The 26,582-nt window shown below is 45.4% G+C and overlaps 1 protein-coding gene across 1 annotated transcript in view; it reads left to right on the forward strand.

The window, feature by feature from the left end:
• Window positions 1-310: 310 nt before the first annotated feature.
• Bloc1s5 (biogenesis of lysosomal organelles complex 1 subunit 5) overlaps window positions 311-26,582 on the forward strand; it is a 48,789-nt gene continuing 22,517 nt past the window's right edge. Inside the window, exons 1-2 of the mRNA XM_004666150.2 lie at window positions 311-432; window positions 11,135-11,217. Coding sequence (XP_004666207.1) covers window positions 321-432; window positions 11,135-11,217 — 195 coding nt within the window. The 5' untranslated portion in view covers window positions 311-320. The remainder of the gene's footprint in view (window positions 433-11,134; window positions 11,218-26,582) is intronic.

Here is a 26,582-nt window from a genome sequence, read left to right on the forward strand (position 1 = left end):
GCTCTTCTCTTGTGAGTCAGCCCTGGCAGGTCTGGCTTTTCCCGATTTAAAAGCTTTCATCTTTGCCTCACAGTATTTTGCGGTCTTGGTCACTCCCGAACTTTACAGGGAGGAATAACAGAGCTATAACTTTTAGGCAAGTTTATTGTGAGACATCTGCCCTCATCCAGCATGGCCACACCGGCTACACAGCGCAAGCACAACTTCCGGTCCTGCGCACTGAGCCAGCAGAGCGTCTGCGGCGCCAGGTGATGACGCAGACGAGCGCGCCTCGAGAACGCGGACCCTTTTCTCCTTGGCGGTGGGCGGAGCCGGCGGGGATGAGTGGCGGAGCGAGCGAGGCCCCTGCGGGCTGCGAGGCCCCGGCGGGCGGCGGCAAGAAGAGGGAGTGGCCGGGCAGTGCGGGCTCCTCGGCGCGCCTCATCGTCAAGGGTACGAGCGGGGCTGCGGGCGGCGGCGGCGGGGCAGGGCGGCGGCGGGCGGGCTCCTCCCCGCGCCCAGGCCGCCTCCCGCAGCCGCCGCGGGCCTCGGTCCGCGCCCCCAGCCCAGAGCCTCAGGGCAGCGCTGACCACCGACTGGTCCTCGCGGGGACCCGACCCGGCTCTAGGAAGTCACGTGCGCCCCGGCTGTCGCTTAGTGGCGTGACTGCACGCCGAGCAGCACCGTGCCCGTGCCCGTGCCCGTGCCCACGTCGGTTGCACCTCTGCTCTGGGCTGGTTAGAAGGTTGCAATGTCGATTATCCTAGAACCTCGCCGGGGGTTCCTCCCAGAGCTCACAACACCCTGCCCGTGGAAAGGTCGCCGTTTAGATGCTGCATTTTCCATGGCCAGCCTCTCTTAGCCCCGTGCCAAACCTGTCCGTCCCTCCATCCTTCAGTGTGGAAGCAGTTCAGAGCCGTGCAGGGAATGGTAGCCTTTGATTGATGCCCCGTCCATTTTAAATCTTATTCATCAGGTTCTTAGGTAGCCCTGGCACAGCTGGTTCTGGCTGTGTTTACACTTCGGGTTGTGTCTTGAGTTTAATTCAGAGTTAAAAAGAGTTGCATGTTTATTAAGGGTAAATTTGAATTATTGATATGCGCAATCCCAGTGAAGTATTAAGTTGCTTTACAATTATGGCAAAATAAGCATAGTGAAATTCGTTATCTCTTAAAGTGTGCAGTCAATGGTGTTAAATGCATCGAAGAACACTGTTCATCTTGGAAAACTGAAACTGTCTACTCAACAGTAACTCCCCTTCCCGACAGCCACCACTGTACTGCTAGGAATTATACCACTCCAGGCACCTCATGTGAACAGAATTAACAAGGTGTTTGTCCCTCGGTGACTGGCTGGTTTTTTTCTTCCCTTTTATGCCCTCAGTGTGGATCCATGTGGTAGGGTGTGTCAGAAATTAACTCCTTTGAAGGCTCAATCTTAGTTCTCTGTAGATTTCATACTTTGTTTTCTCATTGGTCCTCGAACCTCTAGGTAGCTTCTCTCCTGGGTTATTGTGAATAATTTGTTCTGCATATGAATGTCCAGTTATCTTTTGCAGGCCTTGCTTTGAGTATTTGGAGTTATATACCCCAAAGTAGTTTTTCTGGACCTTATGCTAATTCTCTTTACTTCTTTTGAAGAATTGACCAATGCATAACATTGGCTACACTGTGTTACAGTCCTGTATCCTCACCAGCGTTTGTTATTTTCCCCTTGGTAGCAGCCATCCTAATGAGTATGAGATGATGTGTACTTCCATAGTATTTGGTGATGTCATGCCTTTTCATGATGCTTATTGGCATATATCTTCAAAGAACCATCTACTCAAGTCCTTTGCTCATTTCTTAAGTGAATTTTGTTGTTGAGTTGTGGTTCTTTTTAATTTTTTTTTTTGACAACTGCTATGATTATAAACAATATCCCATGGTAATTCCCTTTCTCCCACCACTTTCCCCTTTGAAACTCCATTCTCCATCATATCCCCACCCCCTCTCAATCAGTCTTTTTTATTTTGATGTTATGATCTTTTCCTCCTATTATGATGGTCTTGTGTAGGTAGTGTCAGGCACTGAGGTCATGGATATCTAGCCATTTTATGTCTGGGGGGAGCACATTGTAAGGAGTCCTACCCTTCCTTTGGCTCTTACATTCTTTCTGCCACCTCTTCTGCAATGGACCCTGAGCTTTGGAAGATGTGATAGAGATATTGCAGTACTGAGCATTCCTGTCACTTCTTCTCATCACCATGGTGCCTTCTGAGTCATCCCAAGGTCACTGCCATCTGAAAAGAAAAGATTCTCTACCAAAAGTGAGAGTAGCATTAATATATGGTTATGGACATTAAGAGAAGTGCTTACTGGGCAGTTTGGTGAGCATAGTATATACTTGTAGCCAGACACTAGCAGACGTTACACCTCTAGGACTCATGACTACCCCTGTTATAGGTTTTCAGTATCAGGGATGTATTCCCTGCCATGGAGCGGGCCTCCAGTCAAATTAGAGGGCGGTTGGTTCCCCCCATAACAGGCGTGCCACTATTGCACTTGCTGGAGTAGTTGTTCTTTATGTATGAATCCTACTGCCCTTGAAAAGGAGCTTCCAGATCCTTTCTCCCATTTGCTTGATTTTCCTCCCACTGACTGTACTTTGACACCCAGAAGTTTGAAAATGCGGTGTGATTCTTTGCTCTTATGTTGGGGATCTAACTTAAGGCTCCCACGTGCTTTGCAGGCATCCTGCTGCTGAGCTACATCCTCAGCGCCCCTTCTTTTGGCTTGTGTGTGTGCATGTGGGGTGTCCACACGCTAGTGCCCTCGCAGCACGCCATGCACTCGCTCACCCGCGCACGGGCCTGCAGTGGCTGCAGCGTCTGCAATCCTGCTGCATCACTCCTCTGCCTAGTATTGTTTGAGCTAGATTCTCTTACTGGCCCAGGAGCTTGCTGGTTTTACTGTTGTTGTTTTGGTGAGCTCCAGTGATTCTTGTGTCTCTGCTATCAATACATATAATTACAATGTTAACTGAGAAAGATGAGCTTTTTGAAAAATGGTCCTGTGTGTAATTTGGGATGCTGTCCAGTCCCGTGTGTGGTGGAGGAAGGCTGCAGTGTGTGTCTTGAGGAAAACAGCTGTTGGAGAAGCTTTGTGTCATCCTGAGCTGGGTGCTGATGGTTGAGTTCAGGACTCTGCCATAGACAAGGACGAGCTGTATGTGCAGTCACTCTGAAAAGTGCTGAAGTATGTTTACAGCCTGAGATGAACTTAAAACTATGTAATAGATGGGAACATGGTCAAGTTTGCAGATTTATAACGTTAGATCTCATTAAAAAATAAATTGGTATAATAGAGAGCATGGTTCTGAGATTTAAAGCCAAAGACTGTATGGTCATTTTTCCTAGGTGTCAAAAAGTGTTAAATGCTGTGATGGTTAATCTTCATTGTCAGCTTGGTTTGGAATCCCCTAGGTGTGTCCGTGAGGGTGTGAAAAGAGAGGTAAACCTGGGAGAGAAGACCCAACCTGGAGTGGCACTAGTTCTTAGACTAGGGTCCCAGAATAAGTAGATAGGGAGAAAAATAGGAAGCCAGGTGGCACCCACATCGATCTCTCTGTCCTGACTGGACACGGTGTGACCAGCGCCTCACTCCTACTGCCTTCATCTCTGTCCTGACTGGACACGGTGTGACCAGCCACTTCATTCCTACTGCCTTCATGTCTGTCCTGACTGGACATGGTGTGACCAGCGCCTCACTCCTACTGCCTTCATCTCTGTCCTGACTGGACGTGGTGTGACCAGCCACTTCATTCCTACTGCCTTCATCTCTGTCCTGACTGGACACGGTGTGACCAGCCACTTCATTCCTACTGCCTTCATCTCTGTCCTGACTGGACATGGTGGGACCAGCGCCTCACTCCTACTGCCTTCATCTCTGTCCTGACTGGACATGGTGTGACCAGCCACTTCATTCCTACTGTCTTCTTCTCTATGAGCCCTGACTGGACACAGTGGGACCTGCTGCCAAGATAGAGCCCCTCTTGCTGTCATACCTTCCCCACCATGATGGATTGTGAGCCGAAATAAACGCTTAAGTTACTTTGGTCAAATATTTTGTCAGAGCCAAAGAAAAGTAACTTGATGCAGTCCTCTTCCAGTAGTGCTGGCCCGTGTGAAGACCATGAAGGCTGAAGGAGTGGCAGGTTCATCATATCAGGAGGCTGTGTAAGCGTTTTAGAAGAGTTCTATGGAAGAACGATTTTTAGCACTGATGAGACTTCTGGTAAAGGAACTTACATGACATGAATGAATGTCATTTCCATTTACAAAAATTGTGATCAGGGGCTATAGAGATTGCTCAGTGGTTAAGGCACTTGCTGGCAAAGTCAGAGGACCCAGGTTGACTCCACAGTACCCATGTAAAGCCAGATGCACAAGGTGGTGCATGCGTCTGGAGTTTTCAGTGGCTAGAGGCCCCTATCTGCCTCCCTCTCTCTTTCTCTTTCTCTCTCTCTTTCCTTTTCTTTCTCTTGTTTGCATAATTAAACAAAATTTATTTTAAAAAGTAAGCAAATGCTTGCAGATAATGGTTTGTCACCTTCAGGAGCATAGTTTAGCGGCCATATTCTTTCAGTATTCTTGGAAGCACTATATAATACGGCTGGAACGTAGCTAGAGTTGGCTGTCTATGAAGTGCTTGTAGAGAGTGTTATTGTCTGATTAAATAGCCTGAGAGAGAAGAGCGGGGGTGGGTTAGGGAGATGTTAAGGAAAAGTAACATCTGTTTGGTGACACTCTGGACATGTATTAGCTTTCTGCTGCAGTAACAACACCTCTGAGGTGATTAACTTACACAGATAAGAGGTTTATTTTGACTTCTGGTTCTAGAGGTTCAGTGTCAAGATCAGATGGCCCATTGTACTGGACCTCTTGTGGGGACAACCTGTGATTTGGTAGTAAGTGGCACAGTGAAGAGCTTTGGTGGTGTGCCCTGATGACCTAAAGACCGCTCATGAAGCCCCACCTCCTCAAGGCTCTGTAGCCTCCAGAGCGCCGCCCTGGGGCTAAGCCCTTAACTCATGGCGCTTTGCCTTTCCGTTAGCACCTGAGCCGTGGCATGCTGTCATCACAGAAAATTCTGTTTAGGGAAGCTAGGGACATGCTTAGCAGTTTAGGTACTTGCCTGCAAAGCCCAAGGACCCAGGTTTGATTCCCCAGGACCCACATAAAGCCAGATGCACAAAGTGGTGTATGCATCTGTAGTTTGTTTGTCACAGCTGGAAGCCCTGGCACACTCATATTCATTCTCTCTCTCTCTGCAAATAAATAAGCAAAAAAAATTTAATGCTGTTTAGTGAATTGTTTTTGTCATATGCAGAGATCCATGTCATGTAGTGAAGCTGTCCACATTCAGAGCTGAAAGGAGTAACTTTTGTGGGGTGGTAAGAGAGCTGAAGTTCTCTGCTTCTCCTTGTCCAGTAGTCACATTGATTTGTGTCTTTTGTATGGAGACACTTGTCTGACTCCCACATTAGGTTATGAACACATGGAGAACGAAAGTTGAGATTTTAGTAACATTGTATGTCAGAAAATTGAAGGATGTGTGTAGCATGGCTGTGAAGATCTGTCTTTCACACTTACATTATTAAACTAGCAGAATTAATGTACAATACTTGGGACTCTTAAAAACTAAATCATTGTAATTAGCTGGTTTTGTTGTTATAATAAAATAAGGGAGTGCCATAATTCATAATGTGCATTTCACAATCTTTCCCCTCTGTTTTTCCTGTCATATTTTGGAGTTCAGTGGGGTATCTTAGGAGATCATTATCTGTATAGAACTGAATTATCTCTGCATAGACTTAAGTGAGCTGTCATAGCATCAGGCCACAGAAGCAGATGTCTCCAATCAGTAAACCTTAGTTGCTTCTCTGCCATGTAGAAAATCAATGTTAGCTCATATATCCTGTGTAAATGGCATAAATAACTAGCTCTTTGCGACACTCACTGGGGAAGAGAGAGAATTTGAGGGCTGTGGGATATGTGATATGATAGACATATGTGCCACGGGGCTTTGGAAACCGAGTTGGAACTCCATTAAGTCTAGGAGGAATCTGGTTGAGACAATTGTCAATGCTGAGGAAGATTGAGGTCTGTGGTGGTTTGATTCAGGTGTCCCCCATAAACTTAGATGTTCTGAATGCTAGGTTCCCAGCTGATGAAGATTTGGGAATTAATGCCTCCTGGAGGGCGTGCATTGTTGGGGGCGGGCTTATGGGTGTAACAGCCAGTTTCCCCATGCCAGTGTTTGGCACACTCTGCTGTTGCTATGGTCCGCCCTATGTTGGCCAGGGGGTGATGTCCACTCTGTGCTCATGCCATCGTTTTCCCTGCCATCATGGAGCTTCTCCCTGAGCCTGTAAGCCAAAATAAATAAATCTTTTTCCCAGAAGCTGCTCTTGGTTGGGTGATTAAAAAATTTTTTTTGTTTATTTTTATTTATTTGAGAGTGACAGAGAGAGAAAGAGAAAGAGGCAGAGAGTGAGAGAGAGAGAATGGGTGTGCCGGGGCTTCCAGCCACTGCAAATGAACTCCAGATGCATGCACCCCCTTGTGCATCTGGCTAACATGGGTCCTGGGGAATTGAGCCTCAAACTGGGGTTCTTAGGCTTCACAGGCAAGCGCTTAACCACTATGCCATCTCTCCAGCCCCTTGGTTGGTTGATTTTTACCAGCAATGTGAACCGGACTGCAACAATAAAGTGGTACTGAGGAGGGGGATTGCTGGTAGACACCCGACTATGTGGCTTTGCTTTTTGGAGCTGATTTTCAAGAGGAATGTGGGAGGGTTTGAAATCTTGGCTTAAGAGATGCCTTGCAGTGCTGTAAGTACAGCTTGATAGAATATTCTGGTCTGAGCTGCAAGACCTGAATGCAGTAAGAACTATGGACTGTGAGGTTTGGCTTATGAGTGTGAGAAAGAGCTTTGCTTGGACTGGGTTAGCAGTTTGTGTGAGAAGCTTGCTCATATGCCCATGTCCTAAGAAATTGTGCAGGGTTGCTTTGCATAGAAATGAACTGGTGTGAGCTGAGGGATATGGCACAGAAAGAAAAATCTTTGGGTGAACTGTTGCTCGTTTAGCTGCAATTGAGAGATTACAACTTTTGAGACTGGGCTAGCTGATGGGCAACAGGAATAACGTAGATTCTTTTGAAGGGGCCTGAGTGCTCAAGGAGTGTCTTGTTCTTCAAAGTCTGCTTTATTCCCCCCTGGATTAACAAATTGCCATCCGACATTATTGTGGAGTATAAGAAATGCAGGAAAGAGAGAGTCATTGAGTTTGCAACACAGTCTTGTGTTTTGGAAGTGGCCATGGGCAGTGTGATGCAGGTTTTCTGGTTGCCTGCATGGAGACCCCCTGGGGCAATGAAGATGAACCATGGCTTGCAGTGGAGATGCCAGGACCATGAGATGGCTGCCAAGGAGAGCAGCCAGCCTTGATGAAGTTTTCCAGGACTGTGAGTAGCCTAGCTGGAGGGATGGAATTGGAATGTCAGAGACTTGTTGCTGGTTAGATTTATCAGACTTGGAGATTTGTCACTGGCTAGAGTTGTTGGACTTTGAAGTAGAGAGTTTGATGTTTGCCCTGGTTGTTTTAAATCTTGTATTGGCTGAATGTTTCTTTGCTATGCCCAATGCTATCTTTTGCAGTATGAATGTTTATTCTGTGCCATTATGTTTGTTTTTTTTTTTCTTTGAGGTTATTTTTTGGTATTATGGCTCAGTTAAAAGATCTTGTACTATAGGGATGTATGAACATTATTGAAATTGATAAAAACTATGGGTCTTTTAAAGTTAAATGAATACATTGCATTTTACCTCAAGTTATCAGTTTATGGGGGCCAGGGGCAGAATGTGGTGGTTTGATTCATGTGTCCCCATAAACTTAGGTGTTCTGAATGCTAGGTTCCCAGCTGATGGAGATCTGGGAATTAATGCCTCCTGGAGGGAGTGTATTGTTGGGGGCAGGCTTATGGGTGTTACAGCCAGTTTCCCCATGCCAGTGTTTGGCACACTCTGCTGTTGCTATGGTCCAACTTATGTTGGCCAGGGGGTGATGTCCACCCTGTGCTCATACCATCGTTTTCCCCTGCCATCATGGAGCTTCTCCTCGAGCCTGTAAGCCAAAATAAATAAATCTTTTTCCCAGAAATTGCTCTTGGTTACGTGATTTTTACCAGCAATGCGAACAGGCCTGCAACAAGGTCTCAGCAGCGCAGGAGGAAGAGTGGGCATTAAGTAATGTGGAGTGCTTGGGGTGCAGAGTTCCAGGCTGAGCTGCGCCCAGGATGTTTGAGGCAGTGTGGTGTATCTTGGAAACTTCAGGTGGTTCAGAATTGCTGATCTGGAGAGATGAGCCTGGATCATTGAGAAGCTTAGCTGAGCTTCTAGGAACCAGACTCCCACATGCTGCCAATCTTACTTGAGCATTCCTAACTCTTACTGATATCCCAAAGGCTCCCAGGAAGTTTAAGGTAAAGAACCCTGCCTGAATGGATTGCATGTCCTGTTTTGCAAACTTAATTAAACATAGAGCTTTTCTTTATGAAAGCAAACTCCAAACAGCTTTTTACAAAAATATTGTTGGATGATGAGCCACTAGAGGATTTAGAAAAAATAGTGCTTCTTAATTTGTGCTTTCTGTTTTTCTACCCAGCATCTTAACAAGATACATCCTAATAAGATTCATGAAACAGAATTGAAATCTACTCCATTGCTTGTCTGTGAAAATAAAAAAAAATGTAGGGAAGAGATTATTGATGAGTAAATGTGTTATTTTGGCTTAGGGTCTGAAGGGGAAGCTCCTTGATGGCAGGGGAAATTTTGGCATGAGCAGAGGCTGGATATCACCTCTGCAAAGCAGGTGGAACACAGCAGTAAGAAAGTGAGATGAACTCTAGCAATGGGGAGCTGGCTATAAAACCCCAGAGCCTGCCTCTAACAACACACCTCCTCCAGCAAGGCTCCACCTCCCAAACTACCATCAACTGGGAACCAAGGCTCAAACTCACATATTTATGGGGAGACATCTGATTCAAACCACCGCAGTGATGCATATTTTATTTAGACATTTAATTTTTCTAGTCATTTTGAAGCTTATAACATAAGCTAGTTACTAAGAAGAATGAATAGACTGATCAAAAAGTTAAAATTGAGAACTTTTTTCTTAGCTATGACTTTTTAGACCATTAAATAAGAAAGTAAAGCTACTCACTCCCTCACCATCCATCCTAAGAAATAAGTCATGGAAAGTCCCATTGAGGGCAGCTGGCGGTGTAGCTCGTTAGTAGGACGTGCAGGACCCTGTACCCAGTCCCCAGGGACACTTTGCTCTGGTTCCTTCCATTGGCCTCCTTACTCTGATGTCACCTTGTCTCCTTAATGGGGTGTTTATCATTCTCATCCTTCTCTATGTTTTTGTTGTTTTTCTGTGTGTGACCCAAGAGGAGATGTTTTGTATGTCTTTAAAGTTTATGCACATGGATGTAATATTTTTGCAGCTTGCTCTTCTGTTCTCTATTATATTTCTGGTTCATGGTGAGAGGTGTCACTCAGGTGCATTCAGTTTTTCTCTGCTCATGGTATTCCGCTGTATGAGTGTGTTTAGGGTGTTTACCTTTTGGTCTTTTGGCAGCTCACACACATTTCCAAATGCCTTGAAGATGTTTTTATAGGTTCTATGTGAATGCATGAAACTCTTTTAACATTAAAGGTATATGTGCCTTTAGTTCTATTAGATATTGAAAAATTACCAAATTGTTCTCAAAAGCAGTTTTGTGGAGCTGGAGAGACAGCTCATTGGGTAAAGTTCTTGCTTTGCATGCATGAAGATCTGAGTTCAGGTCCCTGAGTTCCCAGCACCCATGTAAAAACTGGATGTGGTGGTAGAAGCCTGTGATCTCAGTGCTGAGGAGGTGGAGACAGGAGGGTCTCTGGAGCTTGCTGACTAGTTAGTCTAGTTGGCCTAGTTGGATCAATGAGTTTTAGGTTCAGTGCAAGACCTGTCTCAGAAAATACAGTAGCGCTGGAGAGATGGCTTAGTTGTTAAGGCATTTGCCTACAAAGCCCAAGGACTCAGGTTCAATTTCCCAGGACTCATGTAAGCCAGATGCACATGGTGGTGCATGCATGTGGAGTTTGTTTCCTGGCTCACCCATTCTCCCCATCTGCCTGTGCCCATTCTTTCTATCTGCCTCTTTCTATTTCTCTCTCTCTCATAAGTAAATAAATAAATAAAATATTTTAAAATTAAAATGAGAGTGACTGAGAAAAACACCAGTATTGATCTCTGGCCTGTACACACACGTGTGCTCGCATGGATACAAACATGCATACACGTGCACAAGTTTTTTAAATAAAAAAGTAAGTTCTGGGCTGGAGAGATGGCTTAGCGGTTAAGCGCTTGCCTGTGAAGCCTGAGGCTTGATTCTCCAGGACCCATGTTAGCCAGATGCACAAGGGGGCGCACACGTCTGGAGTTCGGTTTGCAGTAGCTGGAGGCCCTGGTGCGCCCATTCTCTCTCTCTATCTGCCTCTCTCTCTCTCTCTGTCGCTCTCAAATAAGTAAAAATAAACAACAACAACAAAAAAAAATAAAAATAAAAAAAAAGTAAGTTCTACTAGGGCTAAGTATGTTGCTCAGTTCATAAAGTGCTTGCCTGGGCTTGAGCCCAGTACCACATACTGAGTGTCAGGGTGCGTGCCCATACCCCTAATGCTCAGAAGGCAAAGGTAGTATCCCCAGAAGTTCAAAGCAAGGCTGGAGAGATGGCGGAGTGCTTGCTGCATGTGCGTGAGGACTGGTGGCCGCCTGAGTCCAGCTCCCGCCTCTAACCCCGGTCCTCTGCGGAGCCAAGACAGAATTGCACTGAGAAAAGGGCAGTTCCTGGTTCAGTCAGAGACTCCCTCTCAAGAAGATAGGCGGATGGGCAGTAGAGGAGGACAGCCATCATTCTCCTCGGGCCTGTGCCCACTATCAGTGGGTGAGAGTCCCTAGTCCTTGATCGGAACTGGATTCAACCTTCCTTCATCTGTTCATGGGAAAGGGGTGTGCACAGGCCGGAGAGCGTGGATTAAACCTGAGTTTCATTTTGTTTTTATAGATCTTGGAGAAATTCATTCAAGGCTTTTGGATCACAGACCAGTTATTCAAGGGGAAACTCGTTATTTTGTGAAGGAATTTGAAGTAAGTATCTAAAACTTATTTATAAAAACACTGTTTTATTTGTTAATATGTTAAAACACAAAAGAGTAATGCCCAGGTTTTAAATCTGGTTTTATTTTACATAGTATTAAAATATACAATGTGAGAAGTGCAAAGATACAAAAAGTGCTTATTTTATTATTTATTTATTTATTTATTTTGTGATAGGGTCTCACTCTCACTCAGGCTGACCTGGAATTCACTCTGTAGTCTCAGGGTGGCCTCAAACTCACGGCGATCCTCTGACCTCTGTCTCCCTAGGGCTGGGATTAAAGGTGTATGCCACTACACCTGGCTAGAAATGCATATTTTAATAGATAAGTGAGGCCCAGACAACAGGAAGCTTAGTCCCACTTCTAGTGCCAGCTCTAGGTGTTTAGTGTCTGCGGGTTGCTGGCCTAATCTAGGAAGTGAGATAACTTGAAAAAGGAGCCAGGCATGGTGGCGCACGCCTTTAATCCCAGCGCGCAGGAGGCAGAGGTCGGAGGATCGCCATGAGTTCGAGGCCACCCCGAGACTACAGAGTGAATTCCAGGTCACCCTAGACCAGAGTGAGACCCTACCTTGAAAAAGAAAAAGAAAAAAAGGACCTCTCCAGGATTGATAGGACTAAGTTTTCATGCACATCTTCTGCATGTTTTGCTCATCGGTACATCAAAGTCACCCAGGCACTTGGGTTGAGATTTGAGAGCCGTCCTTGCCCATTCTGTCTTCTTCATCCCATCTCAGTGACCAAGACTCCTAAATGTGACCTCACCTAGGAATTCCCTTCTGATTACTGTGCTTGCTTTAATAACCAGTCAGATCCATTTTCACTCTGCTGCCAGGGTGGTCTAGTGTGATTCCACTGTTCAAAACCTGTTAATGTATTCTAGCTGCAGGCTGAAGTCCATGCATCCTTCTGTGACCTATCCCTACCTTTCTGGTCACCTGCCACTCTTCTGTGACCTGCCCCTGCCTTTCTGGTCACCTGCTGCTCTTCTGTGACCTGCCCTGCCTGTCTGGTCACTGTAACCCACTGTAACTCTTCACCTTTCCTGAGACGTTTCTGAAACGCAGTTCTGTTTCACATGATTCTAGTTTGCTCAGGTATGATTATTTCATTGTGATGAAATAGCAACTTCCTAAGCTGTTTTTGGGTAGTGGTTGTTGCAGTTAGGTTCACATTGCTGGCAGAAATCACCCAAACAAGAGCAGCTTGTAGGGGGTGGGGGAAGGATTTGTTTTGGCTTACAGACTCTAGGTGAAGCTCCATGATGGCAGGGGAAAACAATGACTTGAGCAGAGGGTGGACATCTCCCCCTGGCCAACATCAGGTGGACAGGAGAGTGTGCCAAACACTGGCATGGGGAAACTGGCTATAACACCTGCAAGCCTGCCCCCAACAATACACCTAAAATATACCAGGAGGCTTTAATTTCCAATTGCCATCAGCTGGGGAGACCAGCATTAAGAACAGCTAAGTCTAGTGAGGACACCTGAATCAAACCACAACAATGGTAAATGGTGTTCCACATCAATTTTGTGGTTCTTTGTAAGTTGAGATTTTATTCTCAGGCATTAAATTTTTAAAAGTTTATTTGTTTGTTGGTGAGAAGAAAGAGTGTTCCAGAGCCTCCCACTGTAAATGAACTCCAGATGTATGGACCACATTGTGCATCTGGCTTTACACGGGTAGTGGGGAATTGTACCCAGGTTGTCAGGCTTTGCAAGCAGAGGGTGGGATTCTGTTTTCAAATAAGACTTTGCTCAACCTGGATGTCTAAGCTTTCCAGAAGATGACCTCCTAATAAACCTTTAAAACCATAGCAGGTGGCACAGAACCCTCAAGAAAGAGCTGCAGCACTGGATAGCCATTTCTGGGTCCAGTAGACTCTGTAACTCAAAACCTCCTAACATTTCACAAGCTGTAGCAGTCACCTTCTTTTCATTGGAACAAAATACCTGACCAGAAGCAGCTATGAAAGGAAGGGGTTTGTTTCAGCTTTCAGTTTCAAGGGGCAGCTTGAAGGCACTGCATGGCAGGAGCAGGCAGCTAGGCATCACATTTTGTCACGTTAGCAGGACGCAAGGGGAGAGAGCTGACTAGCACTTGTGGGTGGGGTAAGCTATGAAATCACAAGGTCTGCTGCCATTGGCGCACCTCCTCCAGCAAGGCTCTACCAGCTGGAGATTAAGTGTGAAGCTTAATCACAAACGCATGAGGGTATGGGGACATTCTACACTCAAAACACCACCCAAGGGCTGGAGAGGTGGCTTAGCAGTTAAGGCACTTGCCTGTGAAGCCTAAGAACCCATGTTCAACTCTTGAGGTCCCACATAAGCCAGATGCACAAGGTGACACAAATGTCAAGTTTGCACATATGCACAAGGTGGCACACATGTCTGGAGTTTGATTACAGCAGCTGGAGGCCCTGGCATGCCAATTCTCTCCCTCACTCTCACTTTCTTTCATTTAAAAAAAAGCCAGTCTGTTGGGCTTGCCTCAAAATAAATAAATAAATAAAACAAAAAGCTACACAAGATGAGGACTAAAGACGTGTGCACATGCATATGCACGTGTGCATCTCAGAACAGTGTGCGTTGCCATGTATGCTAATTACTTTTTCTGTTGGTGTGACTGCTGGGCGTGGTGGTGCACACCTTTAGTAGCAGCACTCAGGAGGCAGAGGTAGGGGGATTGCCATTAGTTCGAGGCCACCATGAGATTACATAGTGAATTCAGGTCAGCCAGGGCTGGAACGAGACCCTACCTCCAAAAGTTTACTACTGTGTAACTGACGGGAAATAGCTTAAGTAAGGGAGGACAGGCTGCTTCGGCTCACGATTGAGGAGCGCAGCCCGCCTTGCTGAGGAAGGCTGTGGCAAGTGGCTGCCTGGTGGCAGGATCACGAAGCTGAGGAGCCGAGATCACAGACAGGACAACAGGAAGTGGACGGACCATCACCCTCAGAGCTCACTCCCAGTCACCTGCTTCCTCCAGGGAGGCTCCACAGCCTCCCAGAACAGTGCCACCGGCTACAGACTCAGTGTCCATTCACCTGAGCCTCTAGCAAACATCTCACAATGAAACCATAACACTGAGGAGTGAGCAGCACCTGAGTTTTCAGCTCCATCGTTCCTGTGTGGGAAAGAATGACGGAGGACACCAAAAGTCTCCCAGAGATGAGGTAGTCCTTTCCCTGCTAGGAAAAGTTTGTTACCTGTTCTTTATGAGAAGAAAGCAGAAACAAACTTGCTTTGAATCCTTTACAATGTGTGCCATAAATGTGATTTCAAAATTATATGAAATGTTGCATGGAGGGAAATGCGGATTTATATATTTTAAAATGTGGAATTATAAATCAGTTCTTTTATTCTAGCAACTATACTATCAAGTTTACTTTCAAACCACGTCTCTTTTCTTTTGGTTTTCCGAGGTAGGGTCTTGCTGTAGTTCAGGCTAACCTGGAATTCAGTATGTGGTCTCAGGGTGACCTCGAACTCACAGCCTTCCTCCTCCCTCTGCCTCCCAAGTGCTTGGATTAAAGGTGTGTGGCACCAAACGTGGCTTAAACCACTTTTTTAAAAAAATTATTTATTTGCAAGCATAGAAAGACAGACAGTGCAACAGAGAAGCAGAGAGAGAATGGGTGTGCCTTAGCCTCTAGCCACTGAAAATGAACTTCAGATACATGTGCCACTGTGTGCATCTGGCTTTACATGGGTACTGGGAAATCAAACTGCAGTCATTAGTTTTTGCAGGCAAGTGCCATGACTGCTGAGCCATCTCTCCAGCCCTCAAACCACTTCTTTAATTTAATTTAATTAATTAACTTATTTATTGAGAGAGAGAATGGCCATGCCAGAGCCTCCAGCCACTGCAAATGAACTCCAGACACATGTGCATATGGCTTATATGGGTCCTGGGGAGTGGAACCTGGGTCTTTAGGCTTTACAGGCAAGTGCCTTACCTGTTAAGCAGTGTCTGCAGCCCTCAATCCACTTCTTAAACCTTCCTTCTATCCCCCCTGGTGACTTCTGTACATTGACCCAGCCTGCCCTCAGGCATCCCCTGAACATGTGCAGAAGCGGTCCATCTCTAGTACCCTTGCTCCCAACCACTTTCCATGCAGTAGCCACGATGTAGACCAGATTGTTCTTGAACTTGCAGCAATCCTATCTCTGTCTTCTGAATGCTGGGATTATAGGTATGTGCCACTACCATGCCCAGTTATGCTTCTGTTAATGCTGGGAGAAAGATGGTAGAATTACCAGTAATTAAAAATATATTTATCATAATCTAAATAAGTTTGAATTGAGTTTTAGTAATCTAGATACAATAAGGATTGCCTAGACCCGTGGCATAAGCATTTTCTTAGAAAATGTTTAGTAAACGGTAACATTTTCACATTGAGCATGGTAGACACAACCTTATTATGTAGAGTCAAACCAAGTGTGTTGACACAGTGTTGGGAACAAGGAATATTTTGGTAACTAAGGAGCACAGATTTACCTTTGTGAAGTGTCTGGAGGAAAAGTCATTGAGAATGCTTTTGAAAGGGCTCAGAAGTCTTCATTGGGCATGTTTGAGCTGCTTTTCTTGAAAAGTACTTGATGAGGGCTGGAGAGATGGCTTAGTGGTTGAGGCACTTGCCTGCTAAGCCTAAGAATCCAGGTTTGATTCCCCAGTACCCATGTAAGACAGACACACAAGGTAGTGCATTTGTCTGACATTCGTTTGCAGTGGCTAGAGGCCCTGGCATGCCCGATTTCTCTCTTTGTCTCCCTCTCCTGCCCTCCCTCCCTCCCTCCCTCCCTTAAATAAATAAATATTAAAATAAAGGACTTGATGAGTCTTTGCACTGACCTCCCCCACTGGGCTTCCCAAGGGCTTAGGGTAGCACCGAAATTTCCTGAAGCATCACAGTCAACTCCCTCTTCTGTATATTTTCCTCTAGCAACTTTGAGGGGAGACGGAAAGCATGGCATCCCCTCAGCACTGACTTCCTTTATGGCCAATGCTTTGTGCCAGGTTCTTGGCCCAGAGTGCCTGTGCTTGCTCGCCTCCTGGAGCTCACTTCAGGAGCTTTCCTTGCCTGCAGAGGTAGAATACTTACTGTTTGGCATCGGCCCTCAAAGTTCCACATGGTGGCAGCATTTCTCAACTTACTGTTTCCTGCTCCGCTCTGTGTTCTCACTGCTATTGAAGGACAGTCACTGGCTTCCTGACGTGTTTCCTCTCAACTCCACTGAAAGTTACAGGCAGAGATTTAGAAGGTGTGCACCCTCTCCCGACACTTGAGGTGTGAGTCACTGTGACAGTGTTCTGAAGAGATGTGGTCCTCTGAGCTGCGGTCTTGCTAGTTGTTGGTGAGCTGTCACCACTTCTCTCCTGTGGAGCAGACGGGCCTGCTAGTCAGCCAGTGTTCGCAAGTTGTTGCCAGACGTCAGTCATTCAGTGCTTTGTTGAATAGATGTGAACAACTAGGCGAATCAGGAAAGTGCTTAGTTACTAGTAACAGGTATGGGCAGCAGAGGACTTGTTTTTCTTGAACAGTCCAGATTTAGACTGTCCAACATTGGTTGGGGGCTCTGACTACAGTCTTGCTGCTTCCTCCAACTTTACTTATGTCTCCTGGGGTATTGCTCTTCACGTGTACATGCGGCTCTTGGAAACCAGGTCATTGTACATGTGCTCTGTGTGGTGGAAAGTGAAGCAGGTAGGAAGGAGCAAGCAGCCTCTTTTAACATTCAAACACAGTGTGAATGTTGAGAGCAGGGAAGAAGAAAGTAGATGAAGAAAATCTGTCTAAACAAATATGGAAAAATAAGTAAGAAATGCCGTTACCATGGAAAGCCTACACTTACAGACTGATAAAGTTTGCAAGAGGAAAGGCTTAGAAATCAAGAACCCTGCTGCAGTGACTTGCTGCAAACTAAGAAGAGGTGCTCCCGAACAGGGAGGCAGCTACTCTAGAGGCAGCTGTTTGGGGAAATGGAAGAAAAGTAGGTTAAAGTTAAGAGGCCCACCCTCAAAAAGAAGTGTTACGTACGGAGGGGTTGTGTTAATGAGCTCAAATGTGGGAAAGCCTGCATGGTAGCTCACTCCTGTAATCCTAGCACTAGGAAGAAGGCAGGAGGATTGCTGTGAGTTCAGGGTCAGCCTTGATTGGCTACATGATGAGTTCAAGGCTAGTGTGGGATACATAATAAAACTCTGTCTTAAAAGCCAAAATAGACAACAGGCAGATAAATGAATTCATAATAAATAGACAACAGGCAGGTAAATGAATTTTAAAAATGGGATAAGTTGATCAAGAGAACTTCCTTAAAGACAACACAAATTAAAAAGATTTTTACTGATCTCTAAATCTTATGGGGCTGGTTAATATTCTGATTGAAAGAAAAATTTAAATTATATATCAGTCTGTTGTTTTCTCTCTAGTACCAGCAAATTACATCTTTTGTGTAAACATAGTACCTAATAATATTAATAATGGCTAATATTTTACTTGTTAACATTTCCTATTGAGAACTTTAATACATGAGCATACCATAATTTGATCATATTCCCATCCCGTTAGCCTCTTTTGTCCCTTCCCCCACTCTCATTCTCCTGAGCCGCCACCTCTTTACAAGTAGTCCTCTGTTTGGACACCTCATTCCTTTTGCCCACCTCTGTCCTCCTTGTCAAAACATGGATGAGCTCAGGAGAGTGGTGATCTGGTGGCGCTGGTAATCGCTGTGAGGGGCGTGAAGGCACTAGTCGGTTCATGTCTGGAGGACAGTGCGCCCAAGTGTCCCTTCACAACTGCGGCTCTTGCATTGTTTCCGCCCCTGTTCTGCAGTAGTTCCTGAGCCTTGGAGGACATGATGTCTCATTTAGTGTGGAGCGCTCTCTTATTTTCAGCTTTGCTAAGTTTTGAGTTTCTTCATTGTCTATCACCAACTCCATAGAGAAGCTCTGCTGGCAAACAGCAAGAGAAGCACTCATTCCTTCTGCCACCTCCTCTGCTGTTCCCTGAGTGTGGTGGCTGTGATAAAGATGGCCCGTCCATGGCTAAGCACCAAGGTGGCTCTTCTTGTCACTTTGATGAGTTTTAAGATTCTCCAGTATTCACCACCAACTGTGAAAAGAAGTTTCTGTAACAAAACATGAGAATAGCTTTAATCAGTGGTCATCAACAAGGCAAGTTGGTGGGCCTACATTTCTGTTTAGCCAGAGAACAGTGGTAGCTACCCTCTAGGGCTTATGTCCATGCAAGCCATAGGGTTTTGACTTGGTTTTCAGTAACAGACATGAATTCCCTGTCCTAAAGAGGTCTCAAATCCAATGAGAGAGCAGTTGGTCACTCCTATAACTGGTGTGCCACTGTTGAACCTTATCTTGCCTGGCTGGTTGATTGGGTAGCTTGCAGGATCTACTGCTGGTTAAGATGTGATGACTTTCCTCCCATAACGCTTACCAGCACTGTGAGAGCCAGCCATCAGGGTAGTAGCCTGTAGCTCAGTTGCAGCTTGATTTTGTGGTGTCTTAGTAACGCAGCAGCTTGTGCTGTCTTCAGCTGTAGGGAATTACCATCTAGTTGTTAAGGATAACTAAGAGCAGTGATAATAGCCTACATTGCCTTGGGGGCCTCATGGGCCTCCCTCTTCACAACTCATTTTGGGGAGGGGAGTGATCCATCCCTGGCATTGGAATTTACCTGCAATAACCTAAGACGTCAAAGTAAAGCTTTCTCCACCACAGCAGGATACACACACACACACACACACACACACATTTTATTTCTCTCTCTCTTTCCCTTTATTATTTATTTTTGTTTTTCAAGGTAGGATCTCGCTCTAGCTTAGGCTGACCTGCAATTCACTATGTAGTCTCAGGGTGGCCTCGAACTCACGGCGATCCTCCTACCTCTGCCTCCCAAGTGCTGGGATTAAAGTCATGCACCACCACACCTGGCTCTTTCCCTTTATTTTTTATGAGACAGTGTCTCACTCAGGCTGCCTTTGAACTCACAGTGATCCTCCTACCTTCGCCTCCTTAGTGCTGGCATTAAAGGTATACTCCATCATGTCAACCCTTCTCTCTCTTTCTCTTTCTCATTCTCTTTCTCTCTCTTTGGGGTAGGATCTCGCTCTAGCCGAGGCTGACCTGGAATTCACTGTGTAGCCTCAGGCTGGCCCCATACTCACAGTGATCCTCCAACCTCAGCTTCCCACATGCTGGGATTAAAGGTATTGCCACCGTGCCTGGCTCTCTCCTTTTCAGGTATATTTTCTAATTAATTAAGGAAGAAGGAGGTGTCTACATCACTTATAGCATCTTTAATTTTGTTTATCTTTCCCCCTCCCTCCTTTCATCCCTCCCTTTCCCTTGGCCCCCACTGAGACCAGTCCACCTTCTGTGCTCTACTCCTGCACTTGCCTGTCTGCTGCCCCCTCTCTGCCCTCTCTCTGCTGCTGCTCCCATCGGGCCCAATTCTAGCTTCCTGGCCACCACTGCTGACGATTACTGCAACTTAAAAATAACCCTAAATATTCAAAGCTAGGATCAGAATATGTGAACATAAGGCAGGCGTTTTTTCTTTCTGAGCCCAAGTTACCTTACTTAGTATACTTCTTTCCAGATCCACATATTTAATACCTGTGAATTTTATGGTTTAATTTTTCTTTATGCTCATAGAACCTCATTGTGAGGGAGGGAGGGAAGGAGGGAGGGAATGGCCGCATCATGGCTTCTTGCCACTGCAAACAAACTCCAGTTGTGTGCTATGAATCTACCTCTGTATGGGTATTGGTTGATCAAAACCTGGGCCGTCAGGCTTTGCAAGAAAGTGCCTTTAACCACTAAGACATCTCCCTAGCCCTTACATTTCTTTTAAGAATTCTCAGTTCAGTTCCATGGCCCATTTTTGGTTTGGGTTGTTTCATTTTTCTTGCTTAGCTTTTTGAGTTCTTTGTATAGCTGGCAAAGATTTTTCTCTTATTCTGTAGGTTGTCTAGACTCAGTTGATGGTTTCTGTGGCTGTACAGTGGCAGTGTAGTTTCATGAGATCCTATTGGTTGATTGACCGTTTTATTCCTTGGGCCTCTGGGGTTATCTTCAGAAAGTGCTTCCCTATGCCTAGATCGTGCAGTGTCTCCCCACTTTATCTTCTGGTCATTTCAGGGTTTTAGGCCTGACATTGACGTCTTGGATCCATGTAGAGTTGATTCTGTACATGTTGAGATAGAAAGCTCTGCATTCTTCTACATGTAGACATCCAGTTCCCAGCTGCATTTGTCTTTTCTTTGCAAAAATCAGGTGGCTGTAATTACATGGGCTTATACCTGGATCTCTAATTTTAAAAATATTTTATTTATTGGCAAAGAGAGAGGATGAGAATGGGCATGCCAGGGCCTCTTGCCACTTCACATAAACTCTAGACACATGCATATGTGGCTGTGTGGGTGCTGGGGAATTGAGCCCAGGTCAGCAGGCTTTGTAAGCAAGAACCTTTAACCACTGAGCCACCTTCCCAGACTTGGATGTTTTATTCTATTGATCTGCTAGTCTGTTTTTGTTTTTGTTAGTACCATAGTGTTTTTATTACTATGGCTCTGTAATATAACTTGAAATCAGGTGTGATGATACCTCCAGCAGTATTCATTTTGCTTGGATATTTTTGTCTATTCAAGGCCTTTTGTGCTTCTATATGAATTTCAAAATTATTTTTTTTTCTATTCATATGAAGATGTGGCTGGGATTTTGATTGTAATTACATTGAATCTTTAAATTGCTTTTGGTAAGATGGCCATTTTCATGATACTAATTCTTCCTATTCATGAGCATGGGAGAACTTTCCATCTCCCTCAGTTATTTTCTTTGGTGTTTTTATTGTAAAGGTCTTCAACTTTCTTGGTTAAGGATATTCGGAGATATTTAAATTTTTTGTGGCTGTTGTGAATAGGATTGTTTCCCTTATTCCTTTCTCAGTATGTTTGCCATCAGTAGGTAGGAAGTCTACTGTCTTTTCTGTTAGAATTTTATATCCTGTCACTTTGTTGAAAGGGTTTATCAGATGTGTAGGAGTTTTCTAGTGTTATCTTTAGAGTCTATTAAATATAAAACCATATCCGCAAATGAAAATAGTTTGACGGCTTCTTTTCCATTTTGTATCCCTTTTCTATCTGTCTTTCTCTTGTCTTATCACTCTAGCTGACTTTGAGCACTATACTAAATAGCAGTGGGGAGAGTGGACACCCCGGTCTTGTTCCAGACCTTGGTGGAAATGCTTCAGCCTTTCCGCATCAGCACTGGCTTTTGGTTTGTCATGGATCACCTTTGTTAGGTTAAGAAATGAGCCTTTCATCCCAGTCTCTCCAAAGTCTTTATCATGAAGGGGTGTTGTACTTTGTCAAAGGCCTTTTCTGCATCTTTCGAGATGATTGTGTGATTTCTGTCTTGTATGTGATGTATTATGTTTATTGATTTCCATATATTGCACCATCCCTGGGAAAGACCTACTTGAGGTAGATGGTATTTTTAATACATTCTTGAATTTGATTTGAGTAATGGCTAATGTTCTTAGCTGTTTGATAGGCATCATTTTAAGCAAATCCTATAAGCACTTTTTATTAATTTTATCTTGAGAATTAACTGATGAGTAATGTGTGAAATGTTGCACATCACAACTTCATTAGTGCTGAGCTTGATTCCAAGATTTTCACCCCAGCAATTTAGACTTAACTTTAAAACTTTAAAAATTTTTATTTATTTATTTACTTACTTCAGAGAGAGAGAGAATAATACAATGGGTGCACCAGGGCCTCCAGCCACTGCAAACAGACTCCAGGCACATGTGCCACCTTGTGCATCTGGCTTACGTGGGTCCTGGGGAATCAACCTCGGGTCCTGAGGCTTCACAGGAAAGCACCTTAACCATATGTCTCTGTAGCCATCTCTCCAGCCCTAGACTTAACTTTATTTTTATTTGTATATTTGATTTTTTTTTTTTTTTTTTTTGAGGTTGGGTCTCACTCTAGCCCAGGCTGGCCTGGAATTCACTATGTGGTCTCAGGGTGTCCTCGAACTCAGTGATCCTCCTACCTCTGCCTCCCAAGTGTTGGGATTCAGGTGTGCACCGCCATGCCTGGTTCTCAACTTCACTTTAAATACATGAATGTGCATGTACATGTTTCTCATTGTAATAAGTGCCACCAGCACTCCTTTGTCAACTATATCTGTGTAAATCAAGCACATACCAGATGGGAAAGTCCAGGAAAGAAACTCTTCTAACACCTTTTTAACAAGGTCTCATTGAAGATGTCGCAGGACTCTTCCTTAGTGGGCTGAGAGGTGTGTCTGCTGATTGATGTGCTGAGGAAAAGCTCCACTGACTTGCCTAGTGTGCGTGAAGCCCCGGGTTGTTCCCAGTATCACAGGCCATGCCAGCAGTCCTGGCACTCAGAAGGTGGAAAGAAGTAGAATCAAAAGTTCAAGACCATCCTCAGCTAATAGCAAGCTTGAGACAAGCTTGGGTTACATGTGACCCGTCTCAAATGACGGTTCAGCTTCCATGAACGAAAAAGAACTTGTCCCCTAACTGGAGCCACCAAGCTTTTCTCTGTCCTTAGGTGTTGTTTTGTCTGATTTGAGCGACTACTGTGAGGGTATAATGTCTCCCTAGTCTGGATCCACTCAAATTCCTGTGCTGTCTATAAATAGTAGCCATTGTAGCATATTTATCTGTGTGTGTGTGTGTGTGTGTGTGTGTGTGTGTGTATACGCACGTGTGCGCCCATGAGCATGCATGATTGTGGAGGCCAGAGGACAACTGTGGATGCTGTGTCTCAGGCACCACCCACCTTTGCTGAGCCAAGGTCCCCCTCCCACTGGCCTAGAAGGTTGTACTCGCTGAGCGGTGAGTCTCGGGGATCCTCCTGCATTTGCCTCCCCAGCAAACACCACTGTTTTTAGCTTTTTTATGTGGGTTTTGGGGATTGAACTCAGGTCCTCATCTTGCACAACTAGTCCTTCATCGAGTGGGCATCTCTTCAGCCCTTGGCATGTAGTCTTCATCGAGTGGGCATCTCTTCAGTCCCTGGCATGTAGTCCTTCATCCAGTGAGAATATCTTTAGCCTCTGACATGTAGTCTTCATCCAGTGGACGTCTCTTCAGCCCCTGGCATGTAGTCTTCATCCAGTGGGCATCTCTGCAGCCCCTGGCATGTAGTCCTTCATCCAGTGGGCATCTCTTCAGCCCCTGGCATATGTATATATATTTATTTTTTGTTTGTTTCTTTTTCGAGGTAGGGTCTCACTCTAGTCCAGGCTGACCTGGAATTCACTATGTATTCTCAGGGTGGCCTCAAACTCACAGTGATCCTCTTACCTCTGCCTCGCAAGTGCTAGGATTAAAGGTGTGCACCACCACACCCGGATCCCTGGCATTTTTTTAAAAAGGTTAAACTTTTCATCCTCATGTCTGTCTGGAGAAGCAGAAAGAGCAATCCATGCTGCAAGGACAAGCCTCATTAGTGAGAAAGCCGGTCTCAGGGCATTTCCAACAAAGCAACTGGCCCAGCCCGGATGGCCAAAGGCTTCCAGGATTCGGGAAACCTTGGTGGGAAGAGAGGGAAGACAGGCCCCTGGAAGCACCAGCGTGCTGGAGACCTCAGAACCCTGGGGATCCCCACCAGGCCTGTTTGGTGGAGAGCAGTGGCAGTCGGCAGACCATCACAAGCTCCATGTGAGCGTGAGGGGCCTCGGAGAGGTCTGTCGGGACTGAAGGTGTCTGGAGGTGCAGGGTGGAACCACATAATCTCTTAGGACCAGGCTTTGCACTGGGGAGAAACCAGAGGAAATGGATGCTTTGTGAAGCAGAGAAAAGAAGGGGTGCTTCAGCTTTGAAGTTAGCAAGGCTGTTCTGACCCACTCCTTTCTAAAAATAGTGGAAAAGGAATTCCGCTTACCTGGACCTGCACTGGAGGGTGTGTTGCTTTCTGCGAAGATTAACCCAGAACAGCCAACTGGAAACTTTTTCTCTGAGACTATTGGACGTTATAAAAAAAAAATCCTCTGGGTATCCAGGCTCAATGAATAAGTCCTTTGTAAGGGGAAGAAAATCCGATTGTTAGCAGATTTATCTGTGTTATGCTAGAAAACAAAGGATCAACGATAAGGAGTTTATATCTGGCCGATCTGATCCCTAGACTGGGGACTACAGACACACTATTAAGGCTGGGCAGCGACTTGGGGGAAGCTGTCCAAATGAGCTGTTCATTGGGAACTGAGTTACAACAGGATGAATTTTAGACAACCAGAATGTCCCACAGGTAGTCCTTTCTCATTAGAACTGTAAGCATTAAATATGTGTATAATTATAGGATTAAGATTATTAAACTCCATAAGAGAGATGGCCCCCAGTACCTGTGTTCTGGCAGGGAATTTGATGTGTCTGAGAATGTGAGAGACAAGATGTGTACAAAGTAGACTGTCTTCAGTGACTGCCTCATTAATAGTTACATGAAAATTAGAAGACATGATTTCAGAAGAAGGAAAGCTAGAAGAAAGCAAGACTGTCCCCTAAGACAGTCCTTAGTGGTGGGGACAGTGGACAGAGGAAGCGGAGGCATTGCACACATGGCTATTGTAAATAGTATAAATATGAGGACTAAAATCCCAATTTTTGTAATAGAGTCTTCAACTAGCAATAGATTTTTTTTTTTTTTTTTTTTGGCCTTTGCAGAGGTGTGGAAATGGTTCATATTCAGTAGTAGCCATCCTTTGACTCTTTCCCAGCTTAGTGACAGGTTGCCCAGTCCTCCGTGCCATGCAGCATGGCAGGAAGCCATGTCTCAGTCTTTGAGAATAGGACCAAAGCTCCAGGGTGCTTGTTGCTCAGCTGGGATGTTCCAGAGGCCAGGCAGACTCAATACTTAACAGTTTTCAGCCTAATACAGATTTATCAGGAGTTCACCCCATCAGTTGAAGAGCACATTGGTGTTTCAGAAACTACCAAAAAATATGCACTAAGGAGACAGTTCAGTGAGTAAAGTGTTTGCCTTCAAGCCTGAAGAGCCCCAGAACACATGTAAAGCCCCAGGCTGGGAAGGTGGCTTGGTGGTGAAAGGCACTTGTTTGCAAAGCCAGTTGGCTGGGGTTCGAGTTCCCATACCCACTCAAAGCCAGATGTATAAAGTGGTGCATGTATATAGAGTTCTTTTACAGTGGCAAGATGCCCTGGTATATCCATACACATACTGCTGTCACAAATAATTAAATTTTTTTTAACTCTTAAAAGCATAAAGCTGGGCATGGTCGCATATCCCTGTGTTGAGGAAGTGCAGATAGGTGGCACCCTGAGGCTTGCTGGTCAGGCAGTCTAGCCAGCCTGGTTATTCCATGCCAGAGAGACCATCTCAGAAAGAGAAGGTGGACAGCACCTGAGGAACACGTATACCTGCTGGTGTGTGTGTGTGTGTGTGTGTGTGTGTGTGTGTGTGTGTGTGTGAATTTGACTCGGGAAATGATAAGAAAAACATCCCTATGGCCAAACGGGGATGAAGCTAGACTCCTTTGAATACCTTTTGTTTTACAGGTAAAGTTTTGAAACCATGTGAATATTTTGCATAATTTAAAACAAATTTCAAGGAGCAATTCCTAAAACCAGATCGAATGTAAAGAAGTGGATCTGTGACACCGTTGCTGAGAAGTTATGGGAGTGGGGGCTGGGGGGATGGCTCAGTGGGTGAGGCACAGGCGGAGGACGGAGTTGCGATGCCAGCGTCCACACCAGTGCCAGTGCACACGATGGCCCACCTGTCGTCCCAGTGCTTGGGCAGTCAAGACGTGACTCCCAGCGCCAGTGACTAGCTAGACTAGCCAAATCAGTGAGCTCCAGGTTCACAGGACAGATGCTGTGGTCAATGACATGGAAAGTAATGACGCCCAGCATCAGCCTCTGGGCTTCATGTGCACGGATCCCCACACATGCACACACATGCATGGAAACATACATTCATCCATAGACACCACACATGTGCTCACACAGAAAATGATTCCAAGTGACATTGAAGGGCCATAGCTTGAGGCTGGGAAGGTGGCTTGGTGGTGCAGAGTGCTTCCTGTGCAAGCATGAGGCCCAAGGGGGCCTGAAACCTAATGAGTTTGAATTCCCAGGACCCGTGAAAATAGCTGGGCATGGCCTCGCTTGTCTATAACCCCAGCCTTGTAGGGAGCAGAGACCAGAGCATCCCTGGGACTCGTGAAACCACCAAAGCCCCAGATCAGTGAAGTGACTCAGTCTGAGGGAAACAAGCAGTGAGTGAGGAGGAGGACACCCACATTCTCCTCGGCCTCCACAGGCATGCCTGCAGTA

Source organism: Jaculus jaculus, chromosome 17, assembly GCF_020740685.1.
Source record: "Jaculus jaculus isolate mJacJac1 chromosome 17, mJacJac1.mat.Y.cur, whole genome shotgun sequence".
In the NCBI taxonomy this organism is placed as follows: domain Eukaryota; kingdom Metazoa; phylum Chordata; class Mammalia; order Rodentia; family Dipodidae; genus Jaculus; species Jaculus jaculus.